General features: G+C 34.3%; 4 protein-coding genes and 1 non-coding gene across 7 annotated transcripts; 4 read left to right on the top strand and 1 right to left on the bottom strand.

The window, feature by feature from the left end:
• Window positions 1-9386: 9386 nt before the first annotated feature.
• Window positions 9387-10898, top strand: LOC125186810 (protein JINGUBANG-like). The gene has a single exon (XM_048083262.1). The coding sequence runs from the start codon at window positions 9475-9477 to the stop codon at window positions 10795-10797; it is 1323 nt and encodes a 440-aa protein (XP_047939219.1). The 5' UTR covers window positions 9387-9474; the 3' UTR covers window positions 10798-10898.
• Window positions 10899-13200: 2302 nt separating this feature from the next.
• Window positions 13201-15695, top strand: LOC125188823. 2 transcript variants are annotated; one of them, XM_048085881.1, is made up of 5 exons: window positions 13201-13580; window positions 14290-14734; window positions 14827-14942; window positions 15033-15433; window positions 15587-15695. In XM_048085881.1, the coding sequence occupies exons 1-5, from the start codon at window positions 13253-13255 to the stop codon at window positions 15665-15667; spliced, it is 1371 nt and encodes a 456-aa protein (XP_047941838.1). In that variant the 5' UTR covers window positions 13201-13252; the 3' UTR covers window positions 15668-15695. The 2 variants fall into 2 exon arrangements, with proteins under 2 accessions (XP_047941838.1, XP_047941840.1); XM_048085883.1 differs by having other exon boundaries at window positions 13202-13580; window positions 15033-15695.
• A 969-nt stretch (window positions 15696-16664) lies between these two features.
• On the top strand, window positions 16665-16746 carry TRNAS-CGA. The gene has a single exon. It is a non-coding gene; the product is annotated as a tRNA-Ser (tRNA).
• Window positions 16747-16837: 91 nt separating this feature from the next.
• On the top strand, window positions 16838-17688 carry LOC125188824 (protein THYLAKOID ASSEMBLY 8, chloroplastic-like). The gene has a single exon (XM_048085884.1). It carries the CDS (start codon window positions 16908-16910, stop codon window positions 17586-17588), a length of 681 nt encoding a protein of 226 aa, XP_047941841.1. The 5' UTR covers window positions 16838-16907; the 3' UTR covers window positions 17589-17688.
• A 2053-nt stretch (window positions 17689-19741) lies between these two features.
• LOC125186197 (kinesin-like protein KIN-13B) lies at window positions 19742-24574 on the bottom strand. 2 transcript variants are annotated; one of them, XM_048082542.1, is made up of 12 exons: window positions 24179-24574; window positions 23856-24059; window positions 23191-23385; window positions 22853-22954; window positions 22283-22360; window positions 22095-22176; window positions 21700-21859; window positions 21313-21615; window positions 20909-21127; window positions 20480-20828; window positions 20340-20405; window positions 19742-20253 (listed from the first exon to the last, which is right to left on the bottom strand). In XM_048082542.1, the coding sequence occupies exons 1-12, from the start codon at window positions 24338-24340 to the stop codon at window positions 20077-20079; spliced, it is 2097 nt and encodes a 698-aa protein (XP_047938499.1). In that variant the 5' UTR covers window positions 24341-24574; the 3' UTR covers window positions 19742-20076. The 2 variants fall into 2 exon arrangements, with proteins under 2 accessions (XP_047938499.1, XP_047938500.1); XM_048082543.1 differs by lacking the exons at window positions 23856-24059; window positions 24179-24574 and adding an exon at window positions 23513-23620.
• Between the last annotated feature and the right edge of the window lie 1573 nt (window positions 24575-26147).

Genomic DNA, 26147 nt, shown 5'->3' with positions numbered 1-26147 from the left:
ATCAAATATCTTCACGATAAAATTCAAAGTATAATTTTGAAATTAAATTTAACTATACGGTATTATGAAATTTATATATTTAAAATATATATTATCATAACCTAATACTAATACTTATCATCAATTATGGAATTATTTGCAAATAATAGATGAAAATTGTGTTTAACTCGTGAGGTGTAAAAAGCAATGGGGTCTAATTTTGTGAAATTTACTGCTCCTAGTTATCCTCTGTCCGTCATTAGGAATCTCATTTATGCGCGACACAGGTTTTAAGAAATATTAAGAAAAGTAGGTGGAAAAAAGTTAATGCAATAGGAGTCTCACTTGTATATATTAGTTTTAAATGAAATTTGAGTAGAATAAGTTAGTGGAAGGTGGGATCCTATTACCATTTATAGTAAAAGTGAACCGAGACTCCTATTCATGGATGGACTAAAATAGAAACACGGGACTCCTATTCGCGGACAGTGGGAGTAGTATCAAAGTGAATGGTGTGTGTATGTGTGTGAAACAAAGACTGAATGTAAAAACAGAAAAAAAAAAAAAAATACACCATCCCATTATATGCGAGGAGTTTCTTTTGGATACAGTGTTTTTAAGAAAATGAATTTATTAACAAATTAATATACGCACTAATTAACATTTTTTTAATTAACATAATTATATATCATATGAGCGTGAATATATACACAACGTATTTTATTTTTCTATTTTAATAGAATATCAAAATGCTTGTTTTTATATATATAAAGAATAAAGAATAAAGAATTGAAGCGGCTAGCCCCGTGAAGATGTTTCTTTCTTTTCCGTGGGAAAAAATACTTTAAAGAACTTATACAAATATAATAATAACTAACAAATAATGAGAATCCTTTCGACATGCGGTTGTATTCATGAAACTTGGCAGTTGGCATAACTTAATTGAATTGGAAAATCGAATGGTGATAGGTATATTAAAATAAAATTAGGGTGGGTTGGTATACGAAAGGAAAAAATTCTATTTTCTATTTTAAATATTGTTCATAATTTTGATTAATAAAATAATTCGAGTATGTAGCATAAAATAACAGGCTACTTTCTTCTTTTCGAGCAAAATTTAATTTCGTATATAAGGAAAGGTGTTATAATTTCACATGTATCTCTACGGCTAATTAAAATACTTTTGTATTTCTAATTTATCTAATCTACGCCCCAAAATACACATATAATAAAGGTTATTTTGACATTTCATATATTTTCCATCAATGAACGAATAAAATACAAGTAAACAGAATGAGATAAATATATTATTTAAGAAGAAATAAGATATAAGAATGTGATCTTCCCTTTAAGTGATAAATTTAAACAGAAAGTGGCATCAATCTTTAAATTGATTAGGGTCTCAATTTGGACTTCGTACAACATGCAAAAACATTAATAAGGCGTTAATTGAGAGTAACTTGGGATTTACTGTAATTCATAAATGAAGTTTAAATAATTCACTGTTAAATTTTAATAATTCTTGATTAGTTAGGGTGGCCGCACTATGTGAGCATCCGCACGTCTGAAAAAGCTTAGTTAATTTAATACGGATACAATTTAATAATTCATGATTATATAATCGCCTTCTTAATTCACTCATAAATGAATAGTTGAAATACGTCTGTCGTTTTCAGCCCAGCTAGTCATGATGAGAATCTATGAATTATTTTATGGAGTTCAAATAATGATTGTGAACTGTCAAGTATTATGGCTATATAGTTGCCCAGGTTCATTTCATGTATTCTCATTAATTGGTTGGGGGAGACGATTAATATTGTATTGTTTTGAGATGATCATATACTGGTATGTTTAGGGAAAATTATAATATTTTGAGAAGTGAAATAAAATATCTGATGTTACATTTTTGTTAAGAATGATCTACAACGGAAAATATGGACAAGAAATAAATCTAGATCATTCATAATTAATATTGTACGTCGAATGTTTAAAACACAAAAATTAGAGATACTTACTTATAGAGAATAGTGATAAATGCAAACTCATATATATATATTGTACAATTAAACTCCAAACTATGATTTGGACCGTTAAAAAATATCAACAAATGATAAAATAGTAGCAATAGAAAATGTCCACACAATATCAATACAGCATATATCAACCATTGACATTGTGTTGACATTTTCTATTGCTACTTTTTGTCATATGTTAACATTTTCTAAGGGTTCAAATCATAGTTTAGAATTTGTATAAGATTTAGAGTTTGCATTTGATCACATTCGTACTTATATATATAATTATATTATTTATATACATATATGTAGTTTATTTTCCAGAATTGATTGAATCCTACAAAATAAATTCACTACTTTATATATTTATGTGCATTGATAAGTTGAAACAAGATTAATTCATTGGTTGACAGTTCAATGATTCAATCAGATAGAAAGTTAGGTAATCTCCAATTAAACGTACATAGTATTGTTTAACCTTTTTTTTTCTTTTTGCATAATAATAAATGGGGATATTGGCGCCTAATATCACAAAATTTTTCTAAAAATTTGTTTTTTTTTTTTATAAATTTTAAACTTGACATATAATATCACGAACTTAAATTGTTATTTAATTCCCACCAACGACAAAATCCGACTACGATTCATTTTATTATGTCACGTAAGATATGGTTACCACTTAAAAAATGTGATTACAAAGTCCCTAAAAATAGATATGGTTATCTATATCATTTTTATGTTGTTGAATTTTTCGTTGATGGGAAAAATTAAACAACTACTCTTTCCCTTCACAAAAAATAGTCTCATTGACAGCACGGGTTTTAATAAAAATTGGTAAAGTAAGAAAGATGGAGAAAAAGTAGGTAACGTAAGAGAACTATGAAGAAAAATTTATAAAATATGAGAGAGAAATTCTCATTTCTAGAAATGGGACTATTTTTTGTAGACATTCCAAAATGACAAATGAGACTAGTTTTTTGTGGACGGAGGGAGTACTATTACTATATAAGTTTGTAATATTATATATCAAGTTCAAAACTCGTGAGGAAAAAACAATTTTTTTAAAATTTTCGTGATATTAAGCGTAAATATCTCTAATAATAAATTCGAATACTATATGCATTATTGGATTGATTGTACTTTAGGGTTTGAAAGTTACTACCTCCATTCCTTAAAAATAGACCACAACTGTCATTTTAGAATATCCCTTAAAAATAGACTAATTCTATTTAAAGAATTTTTTTTCTCTCTAATGAAGTGAGTCTCATTCTCCACTAACAATACTCCAATCACTTTTCTTTTTATCTGTCTCGTACTTTATCAATTGTGCATTAAAATAAGTGTTATTTTAAATATTGTCTATTTTTTAAGGACGGATGGAGTATATAGCTATGAGAAAATAAAATGAAATTTTTAACATAAACAAAAAGATATCATTGTTTTTTAAAAAAGAAAAAAAGTTGCATTGTCAATCAAAAAGGAAAGAAAGAAATATTTAATGTTTAATTTTAGTATTATATTACATGATACTTTAAATATTTTCAAAAAAATAGCTAAAATAAATAGTACTTACTAGTACTTATTTTATTTACATAAATAAACAATTCCCAAACTTTTATTTTTCCCCTTATTTGTATATAGTACTCCACATAAAGTGATAAAACTAGACTAACTTGCAATTCTCATATACAGCCCATATACTTCGTAGGTTTGTGTACATATTTGAGCCCAATTTAAGAATGGCAACTCTGTTATTTAATTTGTAGTATACCACATTATCACATAGTACGTATAAAAACTAAAGTTAATAGAGTGGGATTACCTCTTTTATTGCTATAGTATTATTTATACAAATAATTTCACCATTAATTTTCATAATAGATAAATAATTATTCACATGATATATTACTTAAAGTGGTAAATTAATAGGCGCACCAATGAACTAAAAATATTATTAGGATTGTTAAATGTCTCAGAGTTCACGATATGGACTCAGATTTCACAAAAAATGTACTTTGTCAGTATTGTTCTCTATATAAAAAAAAAAAGAATTCGAAAACCAAATTATTTATAAGTCTAAATTTATTTCATATTTTTTTGATGTAAACCATATACGACAATATTATAATGCATCAATGTGTAATATATTAAGAATAGTATACAAATAGAAAACACTATTGAGACCAAAAAATAGGGGATAAAATTTCAATTTCAAAGCATAGTACTCCGATTGGTATTGAGTTTTAACTATCTCAATCTTCATCTTGCAGAGACAGGATTTGGTTAATAAATGCACCCACAACCACAAATGGTGCACCATTTATGGGAAAAAAGTGTTAGGTTTAGCATTTAAGATTATATGTAGAACAAGATTAAAAAATTTCCTTATCAATTATTGACATAGGACTAAAATCCCTAAGAATATAAACTGAAAACAACAACACGAAAGCAAAGTTGTTAGCTTCTATTTTGAGCAGAGAATTATATTAAAGAGGCATGGGGATCAATTCATCAGAATTGGGGCTAATCTTGGGGCTAATCTTACTTGGTTAATTTGTGCAGTAATTTTATTTAAATTCCGTTGGATCGGAAATTTTCATGTACAACCCCGTTCAAGCTAGTTGGACTAAGAGGTAACCATAAAAATTAACATGTGTATTTATTATTGTATGAATCATACATTTATAATAATGTGATCAAATGCTAACTAATTCTCAATACTGAACTACAAACTCCAATATAGTATATTAATATTATCAACACAAAGACATAATTTTATCAATATAACATATTAAATTTGAATATCAACACAATATCTACAGTCTTATGTTCATATATTTATACCTTTGTGTTGATAATTTTAACATACAAAATTAAAATTAAGATTCTAGATTGAAAAATAGTTAGCATTTTAACACGACCGAATATATACAAAAATTAAAGATGTGAATCACAAGGCAGAAATTAAAATCAAAGTCGAGATTACACAAAATAAAATTAACAACAAATTGTTCGACATAACTGTAGTCTAATACAACCAGTGTGTCATCCTAAATCTAAACACTTACATAGCATTCTTTTGGATTGCGTTAGTATGATAACTATCTTAATGTGTTACTTGCTAACTAATCAACACATTATATTAAAAATGTCAACACAGTAACATGGGTATGTCAACACAAATTTATTTTGAATTTTTCTTAGAGTGAACTTCAAAAATGGTCCCTGGACTATGGGTTTATCTCGCTCATAATCCCTGGACTTTAAAAATATCGCCAGTAGTCCCTGGACTAAGGGTTTATCTCGAAATTGGTCCTTTTGGCTTTTTTTGGTACGAAAATGCCCTTTTGGGGGGTTTTGAGGGTTTTGGGCAATTTGGTTTTTTTGCACTTTTAACATTTTAAATCTGATATTATTTCAGTTATGTACTAAATTTGATATTATTTCAAAATTATCATTTTTCTTCCATTTTGTCATCCTTCACTTTGTTTTTTTATTTCATATTATATTTAATTTTATAAAATTAAATTTTAAATTTTGATTTTTAAATATCGATAAAAAATTTAATTAAACTATTAATTCATGGACACTATAAATATTGATTAAAACTATTAATTTTTGTTATTTAATATAATATTCAGCTGAATTGAAGAAGTATACATAAATAATATTAATCATAATGGAAAAATAATTACTATTCTATTTAGCATTCGTTCGGTTGTTATAATTGCTTGTGATTGAATATTATGAAGTTGACTAAAAATTTGATCCTACTAAAAGTTTTATATATGAGTATTTTTGTTGAAAATTACTAGTAAATTTTGATTGTTTGCAAATTAATAAACAAAAATTATATTAGTCTTACATTAGATGCATATTTATTTCAGAATAAATCGTGTTATATAATATATTTGTGATTAAAGCTATTAAATATTGATTAAAACTAAGTCATTGTCATATTGATTAAATTTTAAATATTATACACTTTCGAATATTGATTATGACTATTAATTTTTTTTATTTAATAATTTTTGTAAATTAAAAAAATTTATTGATATTTAAAAATTAAAATTTAAAATTTTGTAAAATTAAATATAATATTGAAATAAAGAAACAAAGTGAAGTATGACAAAAGGGAAGAAGAATGATTATTTTGAAATAATATCAAATTTAGTACATAACTGAAATAATATCATATTTAAAATGTTAAAAGTGTAAAAAAGACCAAATTGCCCAAACTCCCCAAAACCCCCCGTCAAGAAGGGCATTTTCGTACCAAAAAAAAGCTAAAAGGACCAATTTCGAGATAAACCCTTAGTTTAGGGACTACTGGCGATATTTTTAAAGTCCAGGGACTATGGGCGAGATAAACCCATAGTCCAGGGACCATTTTTGTAGTTCACTCGTTTTCTTAATGTGTTACTTCTTCACTAATCAACATATTATATTAAAAATGTCAACATAAATATCAGGATAAATTTGTGTTGACATATTCATGTCAACTGCGTTGATATTTTTAATAATATGTTCATTAGTGAACAAGTAACACGTTAGGATGGTTAGTGTTTGATCGCATCCCTCATTCTTTTTCTACATTCATAAGCTTTGGAACTTCCACTTCATCACTCACTTCGAGTTCATTCTTTTTCTACATTCATAAGCTTTGGAACTTCCACTTCATCACTCACTTCGAGCTCATGATCTTTAAACTTGTCACCATCAATTAAATAAACTATAATCTGACATCATAATGTACATGCAACCAAATTTGATCAGACCAAGCTAAATCCAATTGGTTCAATTCGATTTAATTTGAATCATTGGGTTTCAGTTCATAATTATCACCCCTAATTGTTGGTGAACACATTGTGGGGATCGGAGGAGGAAAACATGACAACTCCTTCAATCAATTAACATAATAATCACACGTATTACCTCATAAAATTAAAACCTATAGCAATTAAATCATCTAGACCTATCTATGTCTATAACCGTTATGAACCTAGATACAAAATCACCTAGTACTATCCACGTCTATCATTGTTCATTAAAATGTCGAAATATATATGCAGAACTTAATAGGTTACAACGAAAAAACTAGATACAGACTTTAAATTCCATAAAGAAAATTTTTTGGAACCTTTCCATGGAAAGGTAGATAAATTCATTAATACTATGGAAAGCCTTACGTCTCACAAATAAATGCACTAATTGTATCAGTCACCAAACTTACTTGAATACTAATAAATCCTACAAACCCAATCTGCACTATAACATTTAATTTTTGCCTACTAAAGTGATTTCAAATGCCAACCTTCCATCCTACCCAAACCCTCCAAATTAATAGCCTCCGAGTTCGCGCGCTTCTATATTGCACTATTATCATACACATTATTGTGTGTATTTTCAAAGTACTGTACAAATTAGTTACATTGTGACTAATTGTTAATGAAAGCTAAATTAGTTATTTTCAAAGAAGTGGCTAAAACTTATAATAGGACAAGTTAGGTTTTGAAGGGATTTGGTTCTTAATTTAAATACTATCTAAAATGCTTTTATGATGCCAACTATTGTTATCATGTTAGTGGACTAATTATTTATTCATTGAAAAGTAGTATTCTTATTGTAGCAAAAATCCTAACCTAACAAAATCTGAATGATTTGTTAGTTTAAATATGATATTGATATAAATGAATCGACTTATTCATTAGTGATTCGAGCTGGAGTTTGCAACTTCTTGGGTAGTGAAATTGTGACAAAGTTCATAATTGGAATTAGCAATTTACAATACATTAATATAAGAGAGATTTTTTTTTTCGCGAACTTAGTATCAATTTTGAAAAACAAGAGAGATAAATTAAATACATTGATAAAGAAGAGAGAATAAATAGACTAAAATGTCTTTAATGGGCTTGAGGATATTTTCATTCAAAAAAGTTCGAAATAGTAAAAAAATAGCTAAAATGATACTACGTTGAAGTTAATGGATCATAGAAGAAATTTTTAAATATTAGTGGACCAAAAAAAAATATTCCCTCTTAATAAAAATAAATACTCTCTCCGTCTCAACTAAGTTGAGTCGTATTTCTCTTTGGGATGTCTCAACTAAGTTGAGTCATTTCCTTTTATAAAAAAAAACAAACATTAAGTTACTTTTACTTTATTCCGCTATCTATTTTACTCTCTCTTTACCTTTCTTATTTTATTCATCTCTCATATTTTTCAACACAATTTCTTAATCTATGTGCCCAAAAGTTATGTTTCAACTTAGTTACGACAGAGGGAGTAAATTTTTATGAAAATACAATACTACCTCAATCCATGAGAAATAGTCTTGTTTTATTTTTTTTCAATCGTCCACCAAAATTAGTCTCTCTCAATTTATGATAAATTTTTTTATTAGTAAGGTATATCCCATTTTTCATTAACAATATTAAAATCATATTTTTTTCTCTATCTTCCTTACATTACCAATTTTATATTCCATAAAGATTATTCATGTATATGGATATACTAGTAGGGGAGCACTAGAGTGCCCCCTTATTTAGAGTCCCAACGTACATCCAATCTGTTGCTGCCATGTGGCACAAAACATGCAATATTTTAAATACAAAAGTGCAACCTAGTTGTATATGCATTTCCGCAGATTACATTTTAGTTGTAGGTAAATTGCATTTTATAGTGTTGAGTTTTGCATTTTCACATAAATTGCATTTTATATTGTTAATTTTTGCATTTTCACATATATAAATGCAATCCGTCTATATATAAAATACAAATTAAACAGTCAATATCTAAAATGCAAATTAAACAGTCAATATCTAAAATGCAAAACTCAACAATACAAAATGCAATCTGCCGAAATTCATTTATAGCTTCTACAAATATATATTGCATTTTAGTGTTTGCAATATTGCATTTTTTGTGCCACATGGCAGCACCAGATTGGATATACGTTGTAACTTTAAAACTAGTTGTTATACTAGTACATCCCTACACTAGTATTTATTTAAAAATGGAATTATGAATAATAATAGTACTTCATCCATTCATCCCATCTTAAGCCACTAATTTGTTTTCTATATATAATTTTAAAAATATACTTTCTCCGTCCCTGAAAATTTGTCACCTATTTCCATTTTCGTTCGTCCCTAAAAATTTGTTACCTTTCACTTTTACTAGTTTTGGTAGTAGACCCTACATTCCACTAACTTACACTCACATTTTATTATAAAACTAATGTATAAAACTAGGATCCACGTGCCATCAACTTTTTTAACTCACTTTCTATTGCATTTCTTAAAACTCATGCCCGGTCAAATGGTGACGAATTATTAGAGACGGAGGGAGCACTTGTTTATAATAGGACAAATGATAGGAAAAGAAAACTTATATCCACGCTAGATTAGCAACTGAAGTAAAGGTATCCATGATCTGAAAAGAGAACAAGAAAACACAAATGCATGTTTCATAATCTTGGATGGAGCTCTACTCCGACGAGAATGTATGGCAGTTCGTCGACGAAGAGAGGAAAAACATAAACCTCCCACGAAGATTCTCCTTCGGCGGCGGCGCCAACAATGCCGAATTCCCCGATTCCCACCTCTCCTCCGCCCGCACCTCGTGCGCCTCCGCCGCCTCTCTCCCCCTCTGGAAAATGAGCCCCGAAACCCCCTGGACCCGCTCCCCTCTCCCCTCCTCCCCCTCCCCTCCCCTCCTCTACCACTGCCTCGCCTCCCTCCACCGCAGCCAGGGCGACATCTTCTCCATCACCCTCTCCAACGACTTCATCTTCACCGGCTCCTCCAGCTCCCGCATCCACGCCTGGAAGCAACCCGACTGCACACAAACTGTTTGCTTAAAAGCCTCAACCGGCCAAGTCCGCTCCCTCCTCGCCTCCGGCACCCTCCTCTTCTCCACCCACTCCGACCACCGCATCCGCCTCTGGGACCTCTCCCTCATGCACCACTTCCGCCCCAAGAAGCTCGCCACCATCCCTCGCCGCCCCTCCCTCTTCTCCTACCACACCAGCCGCAAGCACCACCATAAAAACACCATCTCCTGCCTCGCCTACAACGCCGCGGACAAAATCCTCTACACGGGCTCCCACGACCACACCGTCAAGGTGTGGAGCGTCCCCGAGAGACGCTGCGTGGAATCCCTCTCCGCCCACGAGGGGCAGGTGAACGCAGTGGTCGTCAACGAGGACGACGGCTGCGTGTTCACCTGCTCCTCAGACGGGACTGTCAAAATATGGAGGAGCGTCTCGAAAGAGACTCCACACATCCTCACCATGACTCTCAAGTTCCAGCAGTCGCCTGTCAACGCGCTTGCGCTGAGCAGGTGTGGCGACGACTGCTTCCTCTACTCAGGGTCGTCGGACGGGCTGATAAACTTCTGGGAGAAGGAGAGGATCTCGGGGCGGTACAACCACGCGGGGTTCTTGCAGGGCCACCATTTCTCGGTGCTGTGTTTGGTGGCGGTGGGGGATTTGATCCTTAGCGGCTCAGAGGATGCGACGATAAGGATATGGAAGAGGGAGGAGGGGAATTCGTTCCATTCTTGCGTGGCGGTGATCGATGGCCATCATGGCCCGGTGAGGTGTTTGGCGGCCGCGATGGAGAGTGATGAGACTGTGAAGGGGCTGCTGGTTTACAGTGCTAGTTTGGATCAGACGATGAAGGTGTGGAGAGTGAAGGTTTATCCATGGGAGAAAGGGGAGGATGGGGAGAATGCCTGCAGGATTAGCCCTGTTTTGTCGCCTTCGTGGGTTGAGAGGAAGATTCAAGCCACTGATTACTAGATCATCATCTCCTTTAAATCCATCTTTCTCATTTTGATTTTGTCACTCATGTTGTAGTAGAGAAGAATGAGTCAATAAATTTATCAGTTATGTTATGTTTATAGATTGCTGTACATATGTTTCCCCTTCAATATCGCTAATTGCTAAGAGTGTTGTGCTTATCACAACAATTGGAGCTAATGAAAAAGGATGAAACATTTTGTATAAAACAGAAACGCTTGCCAAATAGCCTGAGACTAATTGATCACCACTAGTATCTTACAATGATAATTTGCAGAGATTCCCTTTCTATTTGAATTTTTGTTGCAATTAATTGTGTATCGTCTTTTATCATGCAAGTACAATAATAGAAGACACTTCCTTTTCTTGTAAGAAAAAGAAACAGGTGATTGTCTTGCATATGAAAATTCAGATATTAAAAACATCAGAGTTGCTTTGCATCTGTATAGGATATTCAAACACATCATTTAGAAAGAATAGAATAAATCTTTCTCCCAATTAAAGAAGATTCCTTATGATATGCAAGAATGTGCATCATGATTCTGGAATCAATCCCATTTATTAAATGCAATATCAGGTTCAATTTGTAGTATGTAACAAAAGGTAGTAGTATTACACAATCGACGATCCACCTTGATCAACCACAACCTTAATTATTTTAACATATGAGATAGAACAAGTTATTACAATAAAACAAGCAACATGGAAGTAAAGTAAAACAGCCAAAGAAGTGATGCACCCTTTTGCCTTTTTCCATTGTCTTTTCCACTCTTTGGAAAAAAAAAACACACAACTATACCATACTTCACACATTGGGTGACCACCAAAAACCAGGTGAAAGAAATATTCCATAGTTTTCCTCAAACTCATAAATTATGAGGATTAATTTATCCTTCTCCATTTCTTTCATTTCATAATTTATAATGGTATGCCTTGGAATCCTGTTTGGCTGCCGGCCCCATTCTCCCAAGTCGTACGTATTATCGGCCCTCATCGTCATCGCCATTCTCGTTTGCCTCAGATTACTGTGCTTTTCTATTATCCGCCTCTGGAAAGGGGACAGTGCAGGAGACCGAGATTCTGAATCCCAAGCCCGTTACGCGAGCTAGCTAGTGCATTCGGGGGTGCCTTCTTCTTGTGAGACAAGCCGGATTGATAACCTCTTCTTATTTACTGCCTTCCAAGTTCCAAATATTGTATAGCTTGTATGAAAATCAATTGATTACTTCTTCTTTTTTTGCAGTGGTTTCAGCTTTTCTTCAGGTTTATGTGATTGATGAATTTTGAAATTGGTTTGTTATTCACATATATGCATGTAATGGACCTTAGGCAGTAATCCTGCTAGCCTCTTCAATCTTGGTTTAGTAATGAGTTAGCTGATTGTAGTAATGACATTTGAAACTGTAGAATATGGTTTTGTGTCATTATCGAGCGTACACTATATAATGGTTTCATTTTAGTAATACTATCATTTTCTCTTTTGGCCATCTGTATTTTTGAATATCAATTCTTATTCAATATCATAATTCATAAGAACTCCCAAAACAACATCATTCTCAGATGATATAAATTTCTTTGTTTAGCATTAAAGGCAGATGCAGTATAATTGTCCAGCCCATCCAATAATCTTTAAACTGTTTAAACTGTACGTATCATTTTCCATTTGTTTGGTCCTATCATTTTTTCGGTATTTTTAAATATGAATTCTTATTCAGTATCACAATCCATACAAAAACTATATCATTCTCTCGTCCATATTATAAAATTTACTTTGTTTAGCAATATCATTACAGTACAAATGCAATTTCATTTTTTGGCCTATACAATATCATTCACTAGTTTAAACTTTATCATTTTTTACGTTTGTTATATCATTTTCTCTCAAATACTATATCATTTACATCCAACACCGTATCATCCTATATCTATTCGACTATATAATTCATTTTAAATACAATGATATATTGAAGGAAAATTGAATGTGTTACCTACATTTTTTGCTTCCGAATCCATAATTTCAACAATGTTTTAATAATTAACATGGTTACAGTTATATATAGTGGAGTACTTATTAATAATTATCAGACAATTAATAAATTGGTACCTGCTTATTTGGATAGTAAATTAGCCCCTAAATCATTTATTTGCGTTCAATTATGACTAGTTAAAGAGGGGTGTGTACGAGGGTAGCATCGTAAATTGATGAACTGTATTTTTCATAATTATTGTTATTTAGCTGACAATATCTAATTTATTTTAATGAACCTATTATCAAATACAAATAGTACTTACGACCCCTTCTGTAATTTTATGGTTAATAAGAGGTGAATCTTTAATTAGCATGTAGTTTGGGGGCAAAAATATCATATGTGGAAAACTTAAAGCAGATGGATCCACTCATTTAGTTTGAAGCTCGTCGCTTTCCCACACAGTAGCGCACGCACTGAGCGTGAAAATGAAGACAGCGCACAATCTGCTCGAAGGAACGGTCTCCACTCGCCGTCCGCCTCACGCCTCCGAGAACGGCACCGGAGGCGAAGAATTCGCCGATGAGTCCAAGACCCGTAAACACATGTCCATCGCAATTCGGATCACAAATTACTTGACTCGAACGGGCTACCTCTGGCCTATTCTCGTCTCGGCTTTCGTAGTCGTCATTATCTATTCTCTAGTTTCCCGCTCCCTCGATTTCGTGCCAGCGTCCTCCTCCTCCGGCATCTCGCGCCTCTTCTTCCCGGTCGATGCAGTCGAATCGGATTTCGGAGCGCTCGGCGTTCCTTGGTGTAAGTTTTCATATTCTATGGATCATTAGGTTTAGGGATTCGGTGACAATTGAGGTCTGATTTTTTATGTAAATGTCAATTTATTATTACTTCGAAAGGTTAAGTGCATATCTTGTTAAGAATCGTAAGAATTAGGTTTTGTTAATGGTTATTACTGTTGATTTTCTTATTATTTGGCGTAATGCTAGGGAGTTCTGGCTTAGGTTAGCTGAAAGCTTTCTTTCACGGTGATGTCGATCTGTGTTTAACTGAGATTCGGAATGAAGTTGCAGTGATATACAATGTTGATGAATTAGGACAAAAAAACTGAAATTGAATTGAATTTTTGATATCATAGTTAATCGCTGGTTTGCTTTTGTTTGTTGAAAAGCGGATTTAGTAGCTTTCCATTATTTAATTGTAGATATACTTATATTGTTGGTGCAGCTAATTGCTTCAGATGAGATTATAAGGCAGTGATGCAATTAAGTTTCAATGTTGCCTAGTTGATTGTCCGCTTGATAATCAACACATTGAGTCTTCTTTTATGAGAAGTTGAGATGATGTATTTGGAAATTGCTAAGATATGATGCTTTCGTAATTTTGTCATTCTCCAGGGCGATAATCTTGTATTCATGTTTACCGTATTGATTCTTGAATTTAATATTCTGGAAGAAACATGATGTTTCAGTAAGTTGTATATGCATATAATTGTTATCCTTGTCAAAAGGCAGATCAAAACATGGAAAAACTGTGGAATGGACACCAAAGGATTTGCTCCTTGGGCTTGAGGAATTTGTGCCAATCTACGAGACCCGGCCCATCAAGAACAACATGTATGGCATGGGTTTTGATCACAGTTTTGGACTTTGGTTTATCACAAGATGGCTGAAACCAGATTTGATGATTGAGAGTGGCGCCTTTAAGGGGCATTCGACATGGGTTTTGAGGCAAGCCATGCCTGATACACCTATTTTATCTATTACACCTCGTCATCCAGAGAAGTACCTGAAGAAGGGGCCTGCTTATGTTGATGGAAACTGCACTTACTTTGCTGGGAAAGACTTTGTCGACTTTGGGAGTATGGACTGGGAACGAGTGTTGGGGAAGCATGGGATTCAAGATCCTACCCGTGTCCTTGTGTTCTTTGATGACCATCAAAATGAACTTAAAAGGTAAGTATAGGTTAATCAAACTGAGTAACACACAATGTTCATGAATCCTATGTCATGTTCTGATTTATAAATTCCTATCTTGACTTTACTAGATTAAAGCAAGCAGTGAAAGCTGGATTCAAACATCTAGTTTTCGAGGACAATTATGATACTGGAACTGGAGATCATTATTCCTTAAGGCAAATATGTGATCAACCGTACATTAGAGGTACTTCGTTTTTGTCATAAATTTCTTGGCAGTATTACATTCATTTTTTCTGGTGCACGCATGAACATGGAGTTGTCTTGTTTCATTCAGGTGGTGGGCATAGCTGCTTCAGAGATAGCGATGAAGCCAGGATAAGGTATAGAAGGAGGAAATTCTGGGAGAAAGCAGTTGATACGGACGAGTTGTGTGGACCGGGAGAAGCATGGTGGGGCGTGAGAGGCTACATGCGCGACGACTTTAACCACAGCAACAAGGCAATCACCTACGATGAGCATTTCCAGAATAGCAGATTTGTGGAGTCAGTGTTGGATGTCTACTGGGAGGTGCCCCCAGTTGCTGGCCCTTCTCTTACTCATCAGACAAGGTATGAACCCGCACGGGCGCCTAGCCCTATTGTCAAAGATGGTCGATTTGCCTTGTTTCAACGGCTGGGCTTAACACGATTCGAGCCCTCTGTGTTCAACGGGTACACTCAAATGGTGTATGTTCAGGTATCTGAACTGGAAACATAATCCTTGCTAGTTATACCGCGCTTATATCTTAATTTGTTTGTCTTAATGCCTACGCGGCTTATAACCTGAGTTTGTCAATATTTGCCCGATCCGTCTCTCTGAGAACTTTTTCATTTTTGTTGTTTGTAACAGATTAGTTTTCAGGCTATGAATACCTTCCACAATATATTTGTTATAGAATTTCAGTGCCGTAGTATTTATTTGATCCTCTAGAAATCGCATTTTTGCTTGATTTGTTTTATTTATTCGCATCATATTCTATTTATTTATGGCGTTGTGTTCTCTTTCTCAATTCACTTTCGATTTGCAATTTTCTCCATAATTCGTCCGAATCCCTTGATTATCTTCATTGACAAGTTAGCTTCACGTTTTCCATCAACAAAACTTATGAAGTGTGCACTAATGGATCTCTCAATGGAGAATTTTGCAAGAAAAGTTGTCAGGCCATAATGCCGTTGTAAATTATCGAATAAACAATATCATGCTATACGAATGGAGAATCAAGTGGTGTTGGATGGGATGATGAAAGAAAGTGTGTCAATGCAAGTGCAGATATGTGGGAGATTAGATGCAGGTAAAAAATCTATATATGTTCGCTATTAATGTACTCCCACCTTGCAATAGTATTGAGCGTTTCTTTTAACATGGAAATTAAAAAATATATTTAGTAAGTAAAATGGAACGAGAATAAAGTAGATGAATAATGAGATAATAAAATCTGAAACTGTAAAGTACCATAGATTAAACTTTTGGATTTATCCGAAATGGAAATGACTCAGCACTAATAAGACGGTTCAAAAATTAATACAACTCAACAATAATGCAACAAAGGAAGTATGGTATTATCACAAAATTCTGTAATTGTATATGTTCATACTAGATTGCAATTTCATGAGAAACAAGTCGTTTCCTTACTTTGATCACTACTATCACTTGTTTGGGATAGAGATATAGCTATTGGATTATATTCTGAAGCTCCATAAGATATAGTTGAGTAGTTAGAAAAAATCAAACTGTAGATGAAGAATCTGACTAAGAAGATGGTGTGCCTTCAATAACTACACTACTACACCTCGAGATAAATGAATTTAAAGAAAAAAAACTTGAGGAAGAGAAAAAGGTTCAGATGGTTCCGAATTAGTAAATAAATTACGTTTTCACTCTTGTTCATAATAACCATATTTTTATAATCATGGCTAAAACATCAGCAGTCGATATGTCCGAGTGGTTAAGGAGACAGACTCGAAATCTGTTGGGCTTTGCCTGCGCAGGTTCGAATCCTGCTGTCGACGATTTTCATTTTACAATTTTTCTTTTGTATCGTTTTAATTTTAAGATTTGAAATCATTTGTGAATTCGTGTTATGCAGAGGGACAATTCCGTCATTTGAATCTAAGCCTCTTATCCTACTCAAGTTTTTATCCGATTCACAAGCGACCAAATCCTCCACCAAATGGCCGCCTACGCAAACTCAAACCTCGCTCTCTTCTCCGCCTCATCCTCCCCCGCCGGCGCCGCCACCATCCGCCGCGTCGCCACCGTGCGCTGCGGTCCGCGTGACAACCGCGGCCCGCTTCTGAAAGGTCGAATCCTCAGCACCGAAGCCATCCAAGCAATCCAAGCCCTAAAGCGCGCGTACCGATCCGATCCGGAGAGCCTCCCCACGCAGGCGCTCCGCCGCCTCATCAAATCCGACCTCACCGCCGCGCTGAAGGAGCTGCTCCGCCAGGACCAGTGCGCCATCGCCGCCGTGGTGTTCTCCGTCATCCAGTCCGAGTACGGCGCCGACCTCAACGCGTACTCCGAGATGGTGGTGGCGCTGGCGCGGAAGGGGATGACGGCGGAGATCGACGCGCTGGTGGATCGGATGGAGGAGGAGGCGGCGGCGGTGCGCGGCGCGAGCAGGGGGCTGCTGAGGATGGTGAAGGCATTGATAGGCGCGGAGAGGAAGGAATCGACGGTCAGGATTTACGAGATGATGAAGAGGAGTGGGATGGGGTCCACGTGGGAGGTGGATGAGTATTTGGGGAGGGTTTTGAGCAAAGGGCTGAGGAGATTTGGGGAGGCAAAATTGGCCGATGAGGTTGATTCTGAATTAGCCAGGTTGTATAAGGGCATTTTTGTCAAATCATGAATGTCTTTTCTACACTTCTTTTCATCCAAATAGAAATAGTATGTTTCCCGATTTTCTTCATCCATTTCTTTACATAAATAAATGAAACTTTTGAAGGCTATCGGTGAAACGTGTGAACCCTACAAAAGAATAACTGATTTAAAAATTAATGAAGATATTTGAAAATAAGCGTAATTTTTGTCGGAAAAACAATACTCCCTCCGTTTCTTCATAGTTAAGTCATTTTTCCATTTCGAAAAATTTCTTCATAGTTGAGTCATTTCTATATATGGTAACTTTTTTCTCTTTCTTATTTTACTCTCTCTTATCACATCATATGGGTATTTTATAGAGTAAACTATAAAATTGGCCTCTAAGTATAACAAGTCAAACGCTAGAAGTGCCATGTTTTAAAAAATACATTGTAAGCATCTATGCATGGTTATAATATCATTTCAGACTCTTTTTCACTATTTTAAGTCTTTTATATCCTTTTCCCCTCACTTTTAACCTAAATATAATTCCAATGATGTTTTAGTCTTTCTCATTTTTATTAAAGATGACTCACTTTCCTTTTTGGTTTGTCCCAATCAAGATGACCCATTACTTAAAATGGAAATCCATTTATCTCTACTTTATTCCCTCTCTCTTACTTTACTCTCTCCACTTAACACACAAAATAAAGTTGCATAAAATCCCGTGCCGCCCAAGAAAGGGGTCATCTTCTTTGGGACGGAGGGGGTACTATGTTTATTTTATATTAAAATATTATTTTCATTTAATCCACAAATATTTTAAATTTATTAAATTGGTAAATTAAAATACTTATCAAACTAAAATAAAAACATAAATCATTCTTATGATAACTATTAAAAAGAAGTAGAATATTTTAGTTAATCTAAAATAAATCCTAATTTCTCAATTAGGTTAATATTAAAATTAAATAGAAGATGTTTAACTAAAATATCAAAAAAAAATCCTAATATTTCGACAATCCATCTTCTGTTTAGTTTAACTAAAATAAAAACATAAATTATTCTTAGGATAACTATTGGTAAGTATTTTAACTTATCAATATAATTAAATTTATAATATTTATAGATTAAATGAAGATAATATTGTAATATAAAATAAACATAGTACATAGTAATAAAAATAAAAAACACTAAAACAACCTTAGAATTATATTTAGGTTAAAGGTGAGGGTAAAAGGGTATAAAAGACTCAAAATAGTGAAAAATGGTCTGGAAAGATATTATACTCATACGTAGAGGCTTACAATGCATTTTTTAAAACATGGATACCTCTAACGTTCGACTTGTCATATGCAGAGATCAATTTTGTAGTTCACTCTATTTTATATGCCATTAATGAGGTGCTTTTTAGTTTTTTTTATTAGTTTGATACTGCACAAGTGCTCTAAGTACTACTTGTATGCTGTAGCAATAATCTACAATTATAAAATACTTTGGTCTTGTTTTTATTAATACTGCAGTACCATTTAATTTAAGCGATCAATCTCACATTTCACTTATCTTTTGTTAAAAAATTAATATAAAAAATTAGAATTAATAATTCACTAAATTTCTGAATCTATATTTTCTTTCCATTTCATGAATCCTATTGATTAAATCTTTTAGTCTATGTTTTCTTTTCATTTCATAAATCTCAATACGAATCAAAATAGGAGATTTAATCCAAGATAAATGGAGAAATAGATCATTAAACTCATGGCCTTTTATACTATAGGATTAATAGCTACTCATCTAGTCATGCTTTTTAATACTCCATAAATTAGTTTGTACAAATGGGATACGATAAGTCGATAATCCATCTACTACTGTAAGAACTAGGAGAAGCAAAGCTGAAAAGTTCAGATTTTACTATATAAGCAAAGTTGAAAATTGCACTCCCTCCGTCCCAAGGTAGATATCACACTTTCCTTTTTAGTTTATCACACAAAAGATGTCACATTTCTTCTTTTAGAAAAAATTCCCTCTCACATCAATTATAAAATTATATTTTCTCTCATCGCTTAACACACAAAATAACATCTCCTAAAATCTCGTGTATCTCCCAAGTGTGATATCTACCTTGGAACGGAGGGAGTATAATATAAATTTGAAAACAAAAGGAAAGTGAAAAAATTGGGTAGAGTATACATGCTGAAAGCCTTCAACATAAAACCGGCTCTTTTTTCCGTCGAGGAGACATTATCAAATTGTGAGTTACATAAATCTTTACAATGCAGCCTGTTGAGCAAATCAATGATTGTAGAATGTATATAAACGGGGCAGATCTCTGCCCCCAATCGGGCAGAAGGCTCAAAGGGCTTGTAAAACATTACAAGACCAACGCCATGCGGGAGTTTTGACACAAGACAACTAATCTTAGGAGGTGAATTTCTGATGCATAATCGAACTACATGAGTGACTGCAGCAGAGTATCGATTTCCCAAGCAAGCAGAAGCACCGCTCACTATGTTGAGTATCATGACATACCTTCGAGTCTAGTAGCCAGAAGAAACAAGGATGTTGTGCTCCTTCAAGCGTTTCTGGAAATGAGCCAAGCGGTTTTGTAATTGGAGGATGCCAGCAGCCTTCTGAGATAGGATTGAGTTCAATCTTGAGATGTAATCATCTAGCCGGTTTCCAGGTTGATCAGCCTCGACCAACAGATTCATCTCCTACAAAGAGCAAATAGAAGAGATTAACAAAATTCACGTGCTTGAGGAGGGAGAAAACCCCGACATTGAAAGAAAAATTTATAAACCTCTCTAACAATCTCCATAGTCTCCTCCACCTGTTTTCTGTGAGCATGGACAAGATCTTCCTCTTCCTAAACATGGACGGCACAAATTGATTAATGCCTTATTTATATCATCAAATAAGGTACTCCTGATATTCTCTTACCTTCAATAAAGCAGTCAAATCATCATCTGAATTTGAATATTTTATTTCTGATTTAGGAGGTTCCTTCCACTTGGATTGGATATTGTCTCTCTTCATTTTGTCTTCAGGAATCGGGAGGCTGTGCAGTTCAACTCTCGAGTTTTTCTTCCAAGATGGTTTTTCTTGCTCATAGAAATCGTCATCATAGTCTTCCCTATCAGTTTGTTCGGGCCACGAATCACCTGTATCATCCTCAAAAGTCGTAGCAGGTGGAAGGACTGACGACAAAGGTTGTGCAATTGACTCTTTCAGGTTTGTGGTCGAGGACATCACATCTTTTTTGGTGTTGCCTCTTGAAAGGCTCTTTACCCTACAACAGAAACATATTGCTCAAGACTTAAAAATAAGTGTTTGCTGAAAGAATAATTACTCATTACAACATAGACATACCTATCAGCGTATCTTAAAGTGTTCAGGGTATGCTCACAAGATCCGGAGTTTGGTGAAATACATGATATCATAACAGTGCGAGAATTCCCGACGAAGGAATCTCGTAAAACTTCGGTTAATTTACTGCCTCTAAACGGAATGTGCCCTTGGTCATTGTCAAGTGCTCTGATACATTCCTTCAGTGCAAGCAAACTTTTGTTGATCTCAGCCCCTTCCATTCTGCATAATCCGGAAATTGGATAAGGGCGACAAATTCTTGTGATCATCATATTTTCATCTCTCAAACAACAGGTGAAAGCCAACGAGCAATGATTTGCATTACCAAGTGTGAGAATGCCCCATGCATAATATAGTTGTATGAAAGCACTAGTAAGAAATTTATGTTGTGATCCTAAGCCATGTACCTTGTTTGCTTGTCATTGTCTGTTGTATCTGCCCCACGTTCACTTCCAGCAAGGTCTATGAAGGAGAGTTTACCAACAAGTCGTGCAGGTTTAGATTCACTTCCATCCACAGACCTCTTAACAGAAAGTTGAAGAATCGCATGTGACCGAGATGATTCCTCATTTGCACCTGTGGTTCCAGTACTTCTAGTCGCATTTCCTCTCTCAATGAGCTCCTTAACTGTCTCCACATCCACTACTCGATACTCTTGCAAACCCACAATACAAACTTGCTGCTTCCCATCCTCTCTCATACAAAGTTTCCTACAAGTACAGAAATTAAAAATTTGTTGGCATGCTACTACTAATGGGTGAAAGCCAACTAAGGAACCCAGAGAAAAAGCTTACTTTCTATCACTGAGCAGATCAAAGAGTTTTCCTCCATATATCTCAAAGAAGCTGAAAAACAATTGAAACCCTTGGTTCCTGTAGGTGTGATGAATGAGCCTCAAGATATCTCTCACTGCTCTGAGGGGCAGTGGTTTCATGGTATATGTTTTGCCACTTCCTGATGAATTGTTAGAGATTGATGAAATTGATGAACTAGTGTTGACATCAAAGAAATCGAAAAGGGTTTCAAGAGTTTTCTTTTTGGGGTATGGTTGAAACATCAGAAAAGTTGAGTTCAGATAGTAAAATCATTTCAGGATTGATACTCTACATAGAAGAATTAAACTAGTCAGACAACAAGATGAATTATACAACATGCAGTTCCACCAGATTACAGGATAGTATGTTATTACCTGTTTGGCCATAAGCGAAGCAAGTTGCTTTTGTACGTTGGAAAATTATGGGTATGATAGGTTCTACGGTTTCACGATATACCTAGAGAAATGAAAAAAAAGAGTGAACCAGAATTAAGCAGACATCAAGATTAGAGTACCAGATCCATTTCAGGTTAATATAGATTCATATCATGGGATATAATTACCTCATCATTTGACACTTCTTCATTTAGTACAGCATCAAAAACAAATTCATGTTTCTCCTGATACTCTGTCAGGTCAACCTGTAGCACATTAAGATTCATATACATGAAAAATGGGTATTTGGATGAATAGGCATTCCCATTTTTAATTAACATTTGATTGGAGAAAGAGGCATCTTAAAAACGATTTTCCCACAGAGTAAGAAAGGAAAACTTGAGACACAGTTACAACCATAACAACAAGAAAATTTGCTCTTATAAGCTTTAAACTTTCCAAGCCAAGTTCATTACATTGCAAATGTTACTTCTCAGGTCTACTAGGGAAGTGACGTATCATAAAAAATCAAGAAGCAGAGATACTTTTTCAATTTTTGAAGGTAGCTTCAAGAGTACACCCTTGAAGAAAAGATGTGAATTTACTAGGAAACGATTTTATAGGAGAGCAAAACATGACTTAATTTTAAGGAAGCAATAATCATGGACAGAGGGACGCATAGCACAAAGTACTAAATGTTGGTAACAATTCTATCAATCGAATAGAGAGCAACAGAATTCATAACAAGTTCTACACACCTTGAGTTTTGTCTCATGGACAACAAGACAGTTTGAAGAGGTTTCTATGATATCTTCGTCATTCTTTGCCAGTTCCCTTTTATTTAGTGGTCTTTTCCTTACCTGGTATAAATAAAATGTTTGTCAATCATACAAAGAAACAACAGTGTTGAAGTTTTACATATCTGCTTACTGCAAGAGAAATGTTGGGTAAGAAAGTGCATGCCAAAGAAATTATGAAACTGCGAAATGATTAGTCATATGAAGTAAGAATACAAATTACAGAAAAGTCATGCGTGTTTTCGTCCAGCTGAAATGTTTAGAGTAGAACAGCTACTTGAAAAGAATAAAATACATACCACTACTTTAATCTTTGCAACATTGCTAGCCTTCACATTGTCCGCAGTGATGCTTTTTAGAACATTAGTATCAGGTAAGCCACGTGTTTTGCCAGTCTGTTTATTCATCCCCAAGTATGGGTCCGAATCATCAAAACTTCTTCCTCTTGATAAATTATTTATTGGAGGAGCATCATACAGAGAGGGAACTGGCATCTATTCTCAACAATCAAAAATAGCCAAAAGGGAAAAGAATACAAAAAAAAAGAGTTAGGAAATCTTAGACAATGTAACTTGCTATCTTAAATAAAACACTGATGGAGTATAATGAAATTCAGGACACCTAATATGAAACATTCTGCCTTAAATCTATTTATCAAATGCATATTAACAAATCAGGTGTAAAATCCATATAGCATCAATGTAGCATCAAATGCACAGAATACACAGGGTTCAATTGTATATTGCTGCAAAGCCACACGGTGGACTTGTCTTGTCTGGCAACAACATCTATTTCCATCAAAACCATTGAATAAGACAATGTCTAAAGCTACTACTTTATCCACAATGCACAATGGAGTTAATTTCCTGCCACATAAACTACAACTACATCCAATAAAACCAACACCCACGATATATACTGATCAACGAAAATGACTGCTCCAGTTCATAAACAAGAAATCTACCTCCGGAAGTAGCTCAGTATCGAACGAATGCAGATCTAACAGCCCCGGGCTACTCTCATTTGGATCATCGCCATTCTTCCGCCGTGAATGCACCGGCGGCGTCAACGGCTCCGCAAACAAATCGCCTCCACTGTACATCCTCTGCGTCTGCAAACTCCCGTACATTCTAGAACCCTGACCGCCTCCATTGTAATATCCAAAGTCCTAATTTCAAAACAAACAAACAAAATAAAAAGGAAATCAAATTTATCGGTTCCAGCTCATGGAATCAGATCTGAAAAGGTTCAAATCCACCAAAAAAATAAAAAAAGCAGAAAATTTACCTGAACTGGAGGAGCCGCATTATTCGATGACTGTAAATGCTGCAGGCCAGCTGATTGCAACCATCGGCCATTCGATGAAGCTTCCATGAATTGGTCGGAGTACTGGCGCTGATGGTGCGCCGCCGCCGCGGCGCCGGATCTCTGCCTTCCCACCGCATTCATCTTCTCTCACCAACAACGGTTAAAAAAATAAGAAGATAGAAATCCAACAGCGCTCTCACTCAATCTCTCAAAGCAATCGCCTTTGTTCAAATACTACCAAAAATACCTCCAATCCAACACAAGGAGAGGAATTTTTCTAGAGAGAGAAACTCCAATTGTAGCAACTGCGTTTATTAGAGCTTTAAAACTGCGAAAAAGATTGAAGAGTTGAAGAGAAGACGGTGAGGACTGAGTTTTTCCTCTCTGTTTTTTTTCAAATTTAAATGTTTAATTTAAATGTTTAAAAAGCGATTAAGTGATTATTATATTGAATACTTAGTTTATTAGTGTTAGCGGAAATGGTGAGTGGGAATTTGAATTTTGAAGTGGCACGTGTGAAGGCAACGCACACATGCGAAGCATGTGATTGGTTGACGGTGTGCGACGGTGGATGGGCCTACTAATTTTTGAATTTGTTTAGGCTAACATTGTCGTTTCACATGGTGGGGCTATGTCGTTTAGCGTCTCGCTATCCATTGCTTAATTTGTGTTTTCATTTTATATAATATACTGTAATTTTCTAAATAAATGATCAAACCTTGATACAACCGACTGAACGAGTGTTATAACAACTCAATTAATACATAATTAATCTCTGATAAATATGAGTGCAATATGTGATAAAACTCTTAAATTTCATAATTACTCTACTCCCTACTATAGTACTATTTGCTTTATTATCTAGGCAAAGATAATGACAACTGAATAATTATACTACTTCACATATATTGTTAATGAGTTCATCGGAAATACTATAAAATATTGAAAATGAATTTTTCATGGTTCGCTTTTACAACTTCAAGAATGTTAACAAGTTAAATAAAAAATTTATTCTCATATATTTTATAAATTCATTAATTCTTATAACAATTTTATGGGGCATTAACATAATAAACATTGAGTTAAATATAGTCTATATCTAATTTAATCAAATACTACAATATTCTAATATTTCTAAAATTTTAATGTTCTTCATGACTACATGATTTATTTAGAATATTTGTAACAAGTTTTCCAAGAGTCATGGTGTGACTAGAGATGAAAAATCAAGGTTATCTGAACTTCCATCTTTCGTCGAGGATCAATGTTACGTAAAAAGTAGATAGTCGTATTATCGTATAGACTTAAAAAAAAAATATGACAAACTGGAATTGCTTCTACTAATGCTAGACTAGATCAGGTTCATCTATATTTCACTTTGTTACTTAGTACTATGTATTTTAGCATGTAATATACTTCAACAGATGCATAAATCCAAGAATAATACTCTCTCAGTCCATAAAAAATAGTCTGATTTTTATCATTTTGGGATGTTCACAAAAAATAATTTTATTTCTAAAAATTGAAAGTTTCTCTTTTATACTTTTTCTCATCTTTCTCATACTTTACCCACTTTTTCTCCACATCTATCTTACTTTACACACTTTTCTCGTATTCTCTCTTACTTTACTAATTTCTAAAAGAGTGAACTACATAAATGGTACCTGATCTTTCACTTTCGCACGTGGTACCTGATTTTTATTTTATATCGTTTTTGGTACCTATAAATCACATTTTTGATATCTGATTCAATTTTCTTCCCGAAATGCCCTTTAAACAAATATATTTTCTGTGGTTTTCTGTGGTCGTCATGCGACGTCCGTCCGCTCGTCCGCTATTGTGGTCGGGCAAAGGACGAGCGGACGGAAGAGAGCATTTTCTGATTTTTATTTATTTATTTGTTTTCAAAACTCTATATATACGGGTCGTTGCAGTTCATTTCATTTGC

The sequence above is a fragment of the Salvia hispanica genome, chromosome 5 (genome assembly GCF_023119035.1).
Source record: "Salvia hispanica cultivar TCC Black 2014 chromosome 5, UniMelb_Shisp_WGS_1.0, whole genome shotgun sequence".
NCBI classification, from domain to species: domain Eukaryota; kingdom Viridiplantae; phylum Streptophyta; class Magnoliopsida; order Lamiales; family Lamiaceae; genus Salvia; species Salvia hispanica.
This window is presented reverse-complemented; position numbering and strand designations above follow the sequence as displayed.